Source organism: Salvia hispanica, chromosome 5 (genome assembly GCF_029641045.1).
Source record: "Salvia hispanica isolate PSC_SH4W2 chromosome 5, Shi_PSC_v1, whole genome shotgun sequence".
In the NCBI taxonomy this organism is placed as follows: Eukaryota; Viridiplantae; Streptophyta; class Magnoliopsida; order Lamiales; family Lamiaceae; genus Salvia; species Salvia hispanica.
In genome coordinates, this window is record NC_142696.1 from 5,294,358 (window position 1) to 5,308,273 (window position 13,916).

Sequence of the window (13,916 nt, forward strand, 5' to 3'; positions counted from 1 at the left end):
AACACAAGATATGCACGCAAAGTTCTTTAGAAAATGAGAAGTTTTATTAGGGGCCGATAGCACAAAAATTGTTTAATCTATCAAATCATGATAAAAAATTTGTTTATGGGATTTAGGCAAAAGGTTTCTTCATCAAAATAACCAATTGATATATAATTAGATAAAAACAAATAAAACTAGTCCAAAAACCAAGTTGATCAGGCTAAATTAACCTCTAAACTCACGAAAAATACGAATTTATCGACGCTACGCAAGAATAGTTTGAAAAAAATCAAATTTCAAAATGTTATAGTAATATACTACTATTATATCATATCTTCAGTCTTGAAATCACAAACTTGACCTTCTCCGACAATTTTAGCTTCATTGCATCAAAGTATCGATTATTCTATTTTGTACTATTTCAATACTGTCTTCAAAAAATCAATAGTATCTAAGTTTCGGGATATTTTTTTGCTTTGATTTTCAATAAAGTTTATGATACTTATAAAATTTTTAATGAAAGTTTGTGATCCCTTAACTTGTAGTAGGACATTTAATGGCTTTTACACGAATAGCTATTTCACTCAGACCATCTTCAAAGGTACTCTAAAACCTAAAATAGGATAGGTATTTAGCTTCAACAGTACTCAAAAATCAATCTCATTTTTTTTGTTTTTGAGAAAAAAATACCTATCTTTAGGTTTACATTAAACCAAAACCTAAAAAATTTTCAAATTTTATGAGTAAAAAGGACATAATTTAGAGAATATTCTTTTAAGTTTGAGTTTAGTGTAAATAGTTGGAGTAAAATCAATATTTAGTGTGACATTTACACTAAAATAGGTTTGAGTTTAATGGAATGGTTGGAGGTGCTCTCATTTGTGGAGAGAGTTCGCAAGAGAGTTCGCAAATCCATATCGACATTTGAACTTGCTTTAATTGGCGTGTGCCATAGCATTCCCTCAACTAAACAATCGTTATTAAATGTAATTACAACCTTGTCGATGATTACCAAATAAAGGGCGTTCCTCAAATTTGACTTTCTATGTCCATCAACGCTTTCTCTTGCAGTCGCCATCTTGACTAGAGAGCCAAGACGAGCTTGCCGTCCCCATTTACGAAAAAGACGCATCGCGGAATTTTCTAGCTGTGCGTCTGTGAATATTTTCTCTCTTTCTACCGTGAGGAAGAATTTTCAAAGTCAAAGAGGAAGAAAGTGTGTTCCAATAATAACACAGCAGCAGCTTCCCCCGAATATCCCCCACCCTCTCTATGATCGCCTAATCTTCTTTAATTATCTTCCCCAAACCCCTTCTTTGATTTTAATTTTTTTTTCACTTTCCAAATTCCAACATTTTCCATTCTTTTCTTCAAATCTCTTCTTCTTTTAATCTTTGCGACTTAAAAGTAGAGAAGAAAGACTCTTGTGAAGTGATGAACGCGTCGTCAAGCGCTGCAGGAGCTGGATCGGCCGATTCGACTGCACCTAGAAGGAATTCCAAGCGTCCAAAGTGTATATTTCTTTACCTACTACACCTTCTTCTGTTTTAATTGGATAATGTATGTTGACTTATCTGTTTATTGAATGTAAGACGTATAGGGTTTATCTGTTATTAGGTTTTTAGTCTTTGATTTCCAGAATTCAAAGAGTAAAGGGGTTTTGTCTTGTTTCTCGACTCATGGCATGTATACACATCATTTCATTTTGAATTCAATTATGACTTGTCAAGCTATGTTAAATTTCCAGATGTTATTTGTCTTCAGTGATATTGAAATACATCAAAAATCATTCAGTTGAGTCACATGTTTATGGGCTGAAGAAGGGATAAGTTAAGATGTGATCTCGATTCCTAGCAAATGCAGATGTCAACGGCTTCTTCATTGTTTAGTTTTCACAGTGAATCTGATTCTTAGGATTCTCCCTCGCCCCAGCCCCCAAGATATAGTTCCAGATCCTTTTAGGGACTTTAGATGGAACAAAAAGGCCATATCTGAGGACTTCTCTGTGATACACATTGCTAATTGCTTCTAGGATCCAAGTTGTGGAGGGGCATTTGGGAAAGAAGCAAATGAATAAAGTTTCCTATTAACAACATGGTTCTTTTCATGAATTAATGCATGTTAGCATTTCATAATAATATGGTCTTTGTTTCCCATAAAACTTTCCTAAAACTAATAGATTTTTTTCCTAATAAGATTAGATGATGGTTTCCTGATCGAGTTTAGCATGGTTAATGGGTTTCGTTCTCAGTCTCTCATGTTTATTCCCTCATTATTCTTAAAGTGATCAATACTAATGCAGGTGTGATTTGATTTTCATATCCACTTATCTGCTCCCTGTTTATGTGTTTTTCGTGTTCATTAATGATATTTATGTATTTTCTAGTCTCATGTTATTAACCATTCTTTTATTTGAGCATTTCCGAATGTGTAAAACCAGTTCTTACAAGTTACAACCATCTGGCAACGAGCTTTAGTTCGACTTTAAGTGGGTTTGTCTAATAATTGTTTCTTCAGATTCAAGGTTTACTCAACAGGAGCTTCCAGCATGCAAACCGATACTTACTCCTAAATGGGTAAATGCTTCTGGTTTTGCTGCACATTCTTTTGATATTGTCTGCATATATAGAATATTTTTCTAATAATGGCGGATGGCCTTTCTCCTCCTTTTACTCTTGGATGCAGGTGATCGGAACATTCTTGCTTGTTAGTGTTATCTTTATTCCCATTGGTGCCGTATCCCTCTTTGCCTCTCGAGATGTATGCTTCAAATTCACAGTAATTTATTTTTATATTGTCCATCACTTCATTTCAGTATGCTTTACTGACAAAATTCCTTATGTTTGGCAGGTTGTAGAAATTGTTGATCGGTATGAAACGGATTGTATTCCCCAAACTTCGAGAAATGACAAGGTTGGATTTATTCAAAGCAATCAAAGCAAAATTTGCCAAAGAACTCTCAGGGTGAGTCCACTCTTCAGCATGCATTGTTTTTCCATATGAAACACAAAAGATCATGGTTTGACTATTCCATCAATTTATTTCAGGTTCCAAAGAATATGAAGCAGCCGATTTATGTATATTACCAGCTCGACAATTTCTATCAAAACCATCGGAGGTATATAGTGTGTTATCCCTATTGTGTGCCAATTTCTCGCTACATATGTGATTTCCATTGATTCTCTACCATTTGGTCACCTTTGGCAGAATGGTTTTGCTGTGGTTTCTTCGTCGGAGTGACATTTAAATGGAGCTATAGGATTTGCATATAAGATTTTTATTTCAAAAGTTACCAGACAAATTTTAAGAGAATAAAAGCTCTTGATAAATGCATAAATAAGCTGTTTAAAACACCTTATAACGCCAAACAAACTTCCTTTAAATTTTACATCCGTTTTCGTAATGTGATATGAAACAAGATGCCATCCATTATCCTCAGTGGTCCTATAATTTGATATTTACTTGTCACTCTGTCATCATTGGTGCCTGTAATGCTTATAAATAATGCTTCAATGGATTTGATAGATATGTGAAGAGCCGAAGTGATCAGCAGCTGAGGAATAATGGAAGTCTGCAGGAGACAGATGCCTGTAAGCCTGAGGACACCACACCTGATAGGGCGCCTATTGTTCCCTGCGGTCTTATAGCATGGAGTCTGTTTAATGATACTTATGAATTTACTCGAAATAACCAACAACTTAATGTGAACAAGAGAGGAATCTCGTGGAAGAGTGATAGGGAACACAAATTTGGTAAAGATGTATTCCCAAGAAATTTTCAGAATGGAACCCTGAAAGGTGGGGCCACTCTTAATCCAAATATATCAGTAAGCTTCTCATCTTTTACATTAGCATGTAACTTTAATGCATATACCAAAAATGGCTCATCCTGCATTTAAGTTGAGAATATTACATCCATCTTGCTTGTAATTACAATTATTCTTTTTGTACTTCTTTTCCTTTTGACTGCTCAATAATTATATGAAAACATATCAGATGTGCAACTCATTAAACTGTTAATTCTTTTATCAACGGCACAGTTTTCAGGTAGACATAATGCCATTAAAATGTTTTTGCAATCCCAAAATAAGTTATTTCTCCTATCCTCGTCATCTTCCAAATTACAAAATCTGTATCTTACAAAAGTAGTCCTCAATATGTAGTCTATCTTGTGTTGGTTTGTAATACAATGTACCGAGATCTTGATTTCTCACCATAATATCACCAACACTTTTTTACTATCAGAGTTTGTTACTGCTTCCTAGAGACTTTGGTTTCAATTGCTTTTGACTGATCTCTCTTGTGAATGTGATGCCATGTTACAGTTGAGCGAGCAGGAGGACCTCATTGTTTGGATGCGAACTGCTGCACTTCCTACTTTCAGGAAATTGTATGGGAAAATAGAAGTTGATCTTCAACGTGATGAGCTCATAAACGTGACATTGGAGAACAATTACAATACTTACAGTTTCAGTGGCAAGAAGAAACTAGTTCTTTCTACCACAAGCTGGCTAGGGGGAAAGAATGATTTTGTTGGTATTGCATATCTCACTGTTGGTGGACTATGCTTTTTCCTGGCCTTGGTTTTCCTACTTATTTATCTAATTAAACCAAGGTGTGATCTTCTGCCCTATCTGTGATAATCATAACATCTGCCCTATCTGCATTAATTGTAGTATCATACAAACGTGATGCGATTTTTTTGTTATTTATATTTCATTCAAGTAAGTGATCTATCAAGGAGGTTCATAATTCCTGTATGAGCATATAACATGTCTGCTCATTTTTGCATGGTAGTTATGATTTTTTAGACATTGTTGTTGAACTTCTCCAATATCCATTTCTTTATCATTCTTCCATTTCACATTGATCTATATGTTTCAGGCAACTTGGAGATCCTTCTTATTTGTCATGGAACCGGAACCCGAGCGGTCACTAAAGTTATAGCTGATATTTGCTATCAAAATCTGATAGAGCCTTGGATCTCTAGACCAGTTAGCTTTGGGCAAGATGTGTGTATAAACCTGGATAAGAGCCGTTTGGAACATTTGATGCATATACGTTGTATGAGTTGAATTTATGCTAGTCATGTAAATCTACCCAATTCTATTTATCGATTGTCTTGTTTATTCCATCTACATATGTCGAAGAAGGATTACAGCCGAGACCCCTATACTATAACTTCATACAAGTGAGTCTATGTAACATGCTTGGTAGTATATACTAGAAGACCAAAATGTGTTACATTTTGGTTTTCTAACACGAGAGCAATTAATGCGGTTAATTCATCAACCCATTCTTCGAGGATTCCACCCCCAAATATGTAGGACTTTTTAAGACAAAAATGTATGATTTTCAACTAATTGCTGCTTGCCATCATTTTTTGCAACGAAGTACAAAGAAAATGAAAGCATTTTAGACATGGAAAACCAAGGCAAGAGATGATCTATTCGACAAGTATGAAGCTGATGCGCAAGTAACAACCTTTAAATAAAACATCTTTCAAAGTAACAGATAAACGTGATGGTACGTTACAAGTTTGGCATTGGATGTCAGATCAAAATTTAAAAGGATTTCTTCTCATAAGAGACCAACCCATGGATCCCGCCTTCAACTTGGGCTGCCCCAGTTCTTACCTGTAGCAGTAAGTTGAACAAATCATTCATTTTACATATTCATAAATATGAAAGTTTTGAGAAAAATAGAGGGGACAAGGACTATATGCTAACCTCTAGCCTTAGCACGCCGGACTGCAGGAGGTCATTAGCGGACTGTAGGGAGGAGGCACCAAGATCCTGGAATCCCTGTTTCACAGCTTGCATTGTGTAGGGTATGAACTTCAGCACAGACCCTTTATCAGCCACTGCTCCAACTACACCCTGAGCTATTTTCAGCTTTGCTGTATCACCTAAGTATCGGGAATCACTCCCTTTCGTCATTGCTTCAAGGGATCCCATACCTCTGTATTTTTTCACTCGCCGACCACTCTAAATACAAACGAGAACAGGATCTCCACTTAATGATTTATCATCCAGATTAGTAAGAACAAGTTTTCCTAAAAATCATGTTGATATATGTTTTAAGCTTAGCGTTTTATAAAGATAGAACTAAATCACAGAGAAATGAGATCAAGATTAGCTTGTATGGATGCCATGTCTACATAAGCAAGCCTTCTCGTGGCCTAATATCTCTGTTAAGCCATTCAGAAACATATTCTTACATACTATATTACTCCTTATATAGTATATACTAGGTATATGATATGCATCGATATATACAAATCACTGTATATGATAAATATGTGCAAGAGCATGTGTAAGTAATCCCGTGCAGATGCATTGCAACTCGTATCAACATTGAAACTTCACAATAAACCACGAAAATATTAAGTTAAAATAAGTAATTTTCAGCTGCAGATTTCCAGCCCAACAGGCAAGAAAACGCACAATGTGTGTGTGTGTATTTTAGGCGTGAGTGTGTAGAGAGAATTAAACAGAGGCTTAAAAATGAGTGCAGAGAGCGATTATTTTCACAGCAATGGGGGAAAGAGTGGTGAATTAAAATCTTGAAAAGGGTTAAATAAGTCATAAGCAACAATGTCTCTCAATAGATTTCCAAACCAAACACCTGTAACCTCACACTTTCAAATAATTAGATTTGCAACCAAACATAAAATAAATGAAACAAAGCTATCCACAAATGCAAGAAAAACCCACTAACAATAGCTTCATGTTAGTCACAAACAAGTTCATCAAACATTCAATGAAACTTCAAAATAAACCTTGCAATATAGTATTAGTTAAATTAAGTAGTAATTTTAAAGCAGCTTTTAGCTTTACCTGATATTCGTAAATACCAGGAGCTTCATTACTTCCAGCTAAAAAGCTACCCATCATCACAGTTGATGCCCCTAAGGTTAAAGCTTTCACAATGTGCCCCGAGTTTGATATTCCACCATCGGCAATTACAGGCACAGAACTCGCAGCCGCAATTGATGCAACCTTATAAACTGCTGTTGCCTGAAAATTCAAAACATCACAAATTAAGAAATGCTAGATTTTGACAACACTAGTAATCAGATAACAACACAGCGAACTTATGAATTACCTGTCCACGCCCAACCGCACATACTTCTTGAGTGGTGCAAATGGAACCCGACCCCATACCAACTCTCAATCCATCCACCCCTGTCTGAATCAAGTTCTGCGCCTGATAGGCCGTCACAACATTCCCACCAATCACATCCAGCTCAGGATACTTGTTCTTCACATGCTTGATCATCTCAATCTGATAGATTGAATTTCCTTGAGAACTATCAAGAACCACCACATTAATCCCGGCCTTCACCAGGTGCTCTAACCTCTCCTTGTCCGACTCTCGAGTCCCGACTGCAGCCCCCACCAAGAAACTCCCGTCAGGCGCCAATGACGGCAGCCCCAGCTTCGGGAACCCCTTAATCCTCTCCACATCTTCACTAGTAACTAAGTTAACAATTTCTCCTACCCCTTCCCCGTTATCCCTCGCCAATGGCACAAATTCAGTGTTATCCTTGGCCAAATATCCCGCAATATCCTCAAAGCTATAACTAGTTGGGACAGTAATCGATGACTTCGTCATGTACTCAGAAACCCTAGCTTCCTTATCATCCGATTTATCCCAATCAGATTTCTTCACAAAACCTAAAAATTTCGACCTCTGGCTCCCTGACTCGGTAACGAAAATGCAGGGAGCGGAGCAGAACTCGTCGGCGGACAAAATTGAATCCGACGGAGACTTAAATACAAGCTCATAGCTAAAAGGAATTTTATGCGATTTAGCTTGGCGAATTAGCGAAGCCTGATTAGAAGTGGGGGTGTTATAGTGTACGATACCAATACCTCCAAGTGAAGCCATGGCGGTGGCCATGGAAGATTCAGTGACCGTGTCCATTGGAGAAGAGACACATGGTATAGCTAGGGCGACACGGCGGCTGAGCTTGGTGGAGAGAGAAACGGCGTCGGTGGGGAAGTCGATGTAGTGGGGGAGGAAGATGACGTCGTCGTATGTGTAGGAGTATCCCTGGTTGAACAGCTTTGAGGCCGGAAATCCATCATCGATGAGTTGCGCGCCGTCCATTTCAGAGGAATCTACTCTTCAACTTTATATTTTACAGTATGAGCGTTGGGGAGTTGAACATGCGGTCGCTGCTCGGAGAAGCAGCGGCGCGGTGGAGAAGTAGGGTACACTAGTTGCAGAGGATGCTGCTTAAACGGAACAGGAGAGAAAAAAATTGCAGACGATAATTATTATAGTTAAAATATAGGGATAATTATACCTTACATACAAAAAGTTTGACGGACGTTTCAACTGAGTATAAAATATTTTAATTTAATAAATATCCTAAATTAGTGTTTAAATTAGTACATTTCGTCTAAAAATCATTAACATTATTATTTTTTTTTATTTTTCATCTTTTCGACTGTAAAATTAGCTACAAATATTAGCTGAAAGTTAAATGTGATTTCATTGCTTGATAAAATGCCCATATGAAAATGCATAAGGTATTATTTAAAAAAATAATATCATATTTTTTACGGCATAATTTTAGAAAAAAATAAAAAAAAATAAGGATGTTAGTGATTTTTAGACGGAATGTACTAATTTGAAATATTAATCAAATTTTTTTATGATATTTATTAACTTAAAACATTTTATACGTAATTGAAACATTGATGAAACATTTTGTATTGTAAATTGTAATTACTCCTAAAATATAAGAGGATAACCACAAAATAAGTGAGGTTTTTTTATTAAAATATCTAATTATTTAGGTATATTAGATTAATCAAGAAGATTTTGATTTGGATTAAATTTAAATTAGTATGACAAGTTACCATATTTATTTTAATTTAATATATAGTAATTAGCTTGTAGTACTTCATAGAGTGAACGGCATAAAAGGATCCTAACATTTTGACTTGTTGCACCGGAGACTCCTAACAAAAAAAAAAAAAACTCACCACAGTGGTCTAACAAAACATACAATTACAAACCACGTTTTTTCGGACGATAACACCCTTAGGCCCTTAAAGGGCATTCTCGTCCAAAATGTCATGTCTTCTCTTTCTCTTTCTCGTCCAATTGCTCCAGCATTCTCGTCCAGCATGCTCTGCAACATGCAGACACCCTACTAATGATATGACCCAAAATGTCATGTCTTCTCTTTCTCTTCCCTCCAATTCACTTTCACTCTTTTCGCTCTCTCATCTCACTCCACTCCATTTCAAGGTTTTCACTCCTCATTCAATTTCTACCTCTTTCCTATGGAGAGTAAGGCGGTTATGGAGAACTCTACTACTAGTGCTTCGCTGCCCCAAACCGACTCGTCTCTTCCTCTTTCTATGGAGAGTAAAGCGGCTACGGAGAACTCTGTCGTGCTTCGCTGCTCCCATCCAACTCGATTCTTGATAGAATTTCTGAGGCTGCTGACACCATCAATCATGATATGTTTGCCCGAGATTACTTCGATCTGCTGGCTAAATATGAGTCGGTGATTTTCGAGGCCGCCCTTGAACTTCACAACTTCATGTTGACCGTACTCAAGGAGAAGCTCGCTAAGAAGCTTAAGTTGAACAATGACTGACTACTTTTTCAAATTATATTTTCTTATCAGAATTTTTTCGTATTTTTAATGAATCAATTATGCGTTATACTTCCGTCCCAAGATATTAGACCCTTATTCTTTTTTGGGGTGTCCCAACATATTTGAGTCATTTTTATTTATGGTAAAAATTTCTTTTACTACCAACTCCACTTACACCACTAAACAATATCTACTAAATTCATGTGCTCAAAAGAAAGGGCTCTAATATCTTTGGGACGGAGAGAGTGTTATTTTCCACACTATTTCTATTTTGGCTATCAAATATTGAATATTATTGGAAATCGATCAGTTGGTTATTTCATTCACGGATTAAAGTTAAATTCATTCAAGAGTCGTTCAGTTGGTTATTGTATTTGTCGTATGTTGTTTAAATTTCATAATGGCCTACCCTAATGAATAATTTGGCAGTGACTTCTTTAACTTTATTGTAATTTAGCATTTTTATTGGTTATATAAGCTGTAATAACCGCGTTCGAGTCTATAGAATTTTCCATTATTGAACTTCTATTTTGTATCAAAGTCCAAAATTAAATTACAATTAGTAAAACAATCGCTGCAAAAAAGTGTTAATTATTTCAATTGTTGTAGCAATAGATAAAACAAGAAAATTTAATAATTAAATTATGGAGTGTTGCACACTTTACCCATTCATTCTTGAAGAATCTATAGCGTACTAACTTGTACTTATTCCTTTGTTTCTAAAAGTTTGCTATATTTTCGTCGGGCATTTATATCCAAGCCAAAAAACATTAATCAATAGAGAGGGAGAGATAATATAGTTGCAGGTACTCATCATAGAAAAGTGGGAACAAAATTCTCTATGATTTAACAAATCACTTATAGATAGTGTAGTATTGACAGGTAGGGGTTGTGCAGGTTTGGGGGATAATTAGACTGAATTGCATGCCCTTCAACTCATTTGGGTATTTTCATCAGAAAATTGACAAAAATCACAAGGTTTGTGATTATGTATTTTGTTAGATACCTATGATGAGATTTTTTTTGTTAGGATTCTCTAGTGTTACAAACCGAAAAGTTAGGGATCTTTTATGCAGTTCACTCTCATAGGATTTACTCAACGGTGATATGATCCGGATAGGTCTGATATAGCTTGGTGGGCTAGGCTCATTTGCAGAAATTGAAAAAAAATTGCATCTTTCCACAAAATGCGTCTTTTAATCGCGGACAAATAGGGTACTACTATATTACACAAAACAAAAATAACAACAACAACAATAATAATAATAATAATAATAATAATAATAATAATAATAATAATAATAATAATAATAATAATAATAATAATAATAATAATAATAGAATAAACATACTACTAAATTAGTATACAAAATATGAAAAACAAAAATAAATACTTTATAGAAATTACATATCTTAACTAGGAGTGCAAAATTTTATGTACTCTATCCGCCTGCTACTGAAAGAAATCGAGGTGTGATGCTACTAGTACTATTTTGTGAAGTATTCGATCTCCTTTGCAATGGATGGATGGGACAGAGGAAATGGCTTCGATAATCCTCTCCTTAAGATTGATTTGGTTGATCCGAAACAAGTTTACCTTTTAAATTTTGGTGCGGTCTGTAGGCAACTTGATCACGTAGAATTGGAGCGACTTTGAAAAAGGATTGAAATTTAGTAAGAGAAGATTAAAAGTCTTTAAACTTTACCAAGATTGAAGATGCGGTCAATCGATATTGTTTAATAGTAGTACTACTATCTTTGTCTGATGTTACTTGCACTTTCTTTTTGTCTCATTCCAAACTAATTGCACTATTTTTATTTGAAGTGTTTTCTTATTATACTAATCTAATAACACTAATTACTCAATCTTTAACCTATGATTCAAAAAGAAAAGTACGAGTAGCATAGAATAGGACGAGAGGAGTAAGTTTTAACTTAAATAGAAATGATAAGATGACATTTAATTAATAAACACCAAATAATACGTATAAATTAACATTCCGTACTGAGTTTGAAATAAATTAAAATTTAGTAATCATTTGGTACAATTATATAGTACTATCATCGATAATTATTCATAAAATTAAATAAGAGATTAACAAAACAAATTAATGCGAATTAAGTAGAAAAAACAGCTAAGTTTTCATCTGGACTAACAGCATGAGGCCCCCACCTAATCTACCTCAAAACAATATCCAAAAATGAATATCACAAAATGTATGCAACATGTCAGCATCAGCAAGCTTAGAAGTAGAGAAAATGGCATCCATCATAACCTGCAGCAGAGGAAAGAAGAGTAGAAATTAAATGAAAAGAGGCTTGTTAAGGAAGTGAGTAAACCGTAAAAGCAGCAGCTTGCTTACTGGGATCAACGGTGACAAGTATGGCGGTTCCTCCAAAATCACATCTGCCTCCGGCCACCTTACTCCTCTGCCAATAGCTGTTGAATGCGTAGGATGCGTGCGCAAACAGTGTGTTGGGCATGAAGCACGACCCGCTCGGCTGAATCTGGTCGCAATCAGCTCCAGACCCGCACGCGTAGTCCATGGCCTCTTGTATAATCGGGTCCGGCACCGCCGCCTTCGCAACGCACCACATGGCCGTCACAGGCGTGCGTCGAGGCGGCGGCGGCACTGCCGGCGGCGGGAACACGATGGGAGGCAGGAACTTTGGGCTCGGAACGGATCCCGTGGGTGGCGGGAGGGGCACGTAGCTTGGCGGGCTAGGCTCGTAGTAAGGGGGTGTAGGCTCGTAATAAGGCGGGGTAGGCTCGTAGTAGGGTGGGGATGGGGGTAGTATGGATGGTGGGGTGGGGAATGTGGGGGGCATGGGGGTGGTGGGTGGGTATACGCAATATGGAGGGGTGTTTTCGGGAGAAGGGAATGGAGGAAGGGATTCATATGGTGGCAATGAGAATGGGGAGCTAACGTATGGGTCAGTGTTTGATGAGTCTAATTTTTTCAAGGAATGAGGTATTCTTGCGCCATCTGAATTTGTTTCAAGGAAGAAAAAAATACTAAATTTAGATATGGACGTTGTTATGACAGAATACGGAATAGAGTAATTGAGTAATCGAAACGTAAAGAGACACATATTTACGTGGTTTACCAACATTGTGTTAGCGATGTCATGTACAAGAAAGGAGAACAGATTGTATTATCATAGCTGTTATAGATTACTAAGTTTTGTACACAATTTCTATATAAATAGTCACACAAGACGCTTGGCCTAATATGACAATTAAGGCACAGTACAGAGCATTTTAACGCAGTGGAAAATTAAGTGATGGAAACATACCGGAAATGGATGCAAAACAAAAGCAGAGTAAGAAAATGCGAAGCGGCGGTGGGAATTTGGCCATTTCGAATGCAAGCGGTCACGAGGGAGAAGGATGAATGGAATGGGGTTGGATATATAGAGTGAGTGAATTGTAAGGGAAAAAAGATGATTCTTTAGTCGCAGAGTTGTATGGATAGTGAGACAAGGGGGAGATGTGAATCGGAAGAAATGTAAAAGAGTGGGGGATAAAGTAGTGGAGTGAGAGTGCATATTTTATGAGAGGACTGTACAGATCACGTATTCTGTATAATATGATCGGGGAAATGTGGAGGCGCGGCGGGGCATATATGCTTGCCTTCACATCGGAAATAACTCCAAAGTTGCTGTTTTTCGACCTCTTTTTCGTATTGCTTGCTTTCTACTCAAACCACTTTTTCTACCACTAAATTAGTTTAAAGCTCCGCCAACATAATAAAGAAAATTTGAATAAATTAGTTCATTTTTATTTTTTGGAGTAAAATTTTAAAAATACTTGCACATCACTATTATGATATAAAACATTAATTCAATACAAGAATGTTGAACCGCAACCTCCAGCTTAAATTCCCAAGTTATATTTAACAAGAAACACTTTAGTTTAGGCCATCTCCAACCATTTACACCAAATTCAAATCTATTTTTGAGTATGGATCACGCCAAAAAGTATTTTTACTATAATCATTTACTCCAAATTCAACCCAAAAGAATATTCCATATTTATATACTTTTTATACCTTTTCAATTATATCTACATATTTATTTTAAATTACATATTAGTCCCACAATATTTTTAATTATGTAAATTATATAAGTATACAAAATTTCTTATATTTGTAAATTTATTACTCGCTCCGTCCCGGCTAAGATGACACATTGCTTAGCCGGCACGAGATTTTAGAAGTTATTGGTTAAAGTCAGGGACGGATCCAGAAATTCTGTATAGGTGGGTCAAAATTCCATACAAAGACATTTTAAGGATTTTAGAAGGGGCATTT

General features: G+C 36.2%; 3 protein-coding genes across 3 annotated transcripts; 1 reads left to right on the top strand and 2 right to left on the bottom strand.

The window, feature by feature from the left end:
• The first annotated feature begins 1,121 nt into the window (after nucleotides 1-1,121).
• Nucleotides 1,122-5,115, top strand: LOC125186259 (ALA-interacting subunit 3-like). Its single transcript, XM_048082612.2, has 8 exons — nucleotides 1,122-1,495; nucleotides 2,500-2,558; nucleotides 2,668-2,742; nucleotides 2,833-2,946; nucleotides 3,030-3,100; nucleotides 3,508-3,808; nucleotides 4,307-4,596; nucleotides 4,866-5,115. The coding sequence occupies exons 1-8, from the start codon at nucleotides 1,417-1,419 to the stop codon at nucleotides 4,918-4,920; spliced, it is 1,044 nt and encodes a 347-aa protein (XP_047938569.1). The 5' UTR covers nucleotides 1,122-1,416; the 3' UTR covers nucleotides 4,921-5,115.
• A 332-nt stretch (nucleotides 5,116-5,447) lies between these two features.
• On the bottom strand, nucleotides 5,448-8,259 carry LOC125186258 (inosine-5'-monophosphate dehydrogenase 2). The gene is made up of 4 exons (XM_048082610.2): nucleotides 7,089-8,259; nucleotides 6,821-7,000; nucleotides 5,711-5,968; nucleotides 5,448-5,617 (listed from the first exon to the last, which is right to left on the bottom strand). The coding sequence occupies exons 1-4, from the start codon at nucleotides 8,094-8,096 to the stop codon at nucleotides 5,546-5,548; spliced, it is 1,518 nt and encodes a 505-aa protein (XP_047938567.1). The 5' UTR covers nucleotides 8,097-8,259; the 3' UTR covers nucleotides 5,448-5,545.
• Nucleotides 8,260-11,609: 3,350 nt separating this feature from the next.
• On the bottom strand, nucleotides 11,610-13,126 carry LOC125191278 (Carbohydrate-binding X8 domain superfamily protein). The gene is made up of 3 exons (XM_048088792.2): nucleotides 12,901-13,126; nucleotides 11,967-12,590; nucleotides 11,610-11,879 (listed from the first exon to the last, which is right to left on the bottom strand). The coding sequence occupies exons 1-3, from the start codon at nucleotides 12,962-12,964 to the stop codon at nucleotides 11,848-11,850; spliced, it is 720 nt and encodes a 239-aa protein (XP_047944749.1). The 5' UTR covers nucleotides 12,965-13,126; the 3' UTR covers nucleotides 11,610-11,847.
• Nucleotides 13,127-13,916: the final 790 nt, after the last annotated feature.

Excerpts from the sequence above, each read along its gene's own strand:
- LOC125191278 (XM_048088792.2), bottom strand. The coding sequence starts at position 12,964 with ATGGCCAAATTCCCACCGCCGCTTCGCATTTTCTTACTCTGCTTTTGT. Across the intron at positions 12,591-12,900 it reads TTGTTTTGCATCCATTTCCG|ATGGCGCAAGAATACCTCAT; the intron begins GTATGTTTCCAT and ends AAACAAATTCAG. Across the intron at positions 11,880-11,966 it reads ACTTGTCACCGTTGATCCCA|GTTATGATGGATGCCATTTT; the intron begins GTAAGCAAGCTG and ends CCTCTGCTGCAG.
- LOC125186258 (XM_048082610.2), bottom strand. The coding sequence starts at position 8,096 with ATGGACGGCGCGCAACTCATCGATGATGGATTTCCGGCCTCAAAGCTG. Across the intron at positions 7,001-7,088 it reads GTGCGGTTGGGCGTGGACAG|GCAACAGCAGTTTATAAGGT; the intron begins GTAATTCATAAG and ends TTGAATTTTCAG. Across the intron at positions 5,969-6,820 it reads CTGGTATTTACGAATATCAG|AGTGGTCGGCGAGTGAAAAA; the intron begins GTAAAGCTAAAA and ends GTTTGTATTTAG.
- LOC125186259 (XM_048082612.2), top strand. The coding sequence starts at position 1,417 with ATGAACGCGTCGTCAAGCGCTGCAGGAGCTGGATCGGCCGATTCGACT. Across the intron at positions 2,559-2,667 it reads CGATACTTACTCCTAAATGG|GTGATCGGAACATTCTTGCT; the intron begins GTAAATGCTTCT and ends TCTTGGATGCAG. Across the intron at positions 2,947-3,029 it reads TTTGCCAAAGAACTCTCAGG|GTTCCAAAGAATATGAAGCA; the intron begins GTGAGTCCACTC and ends AATTTATTTCAG.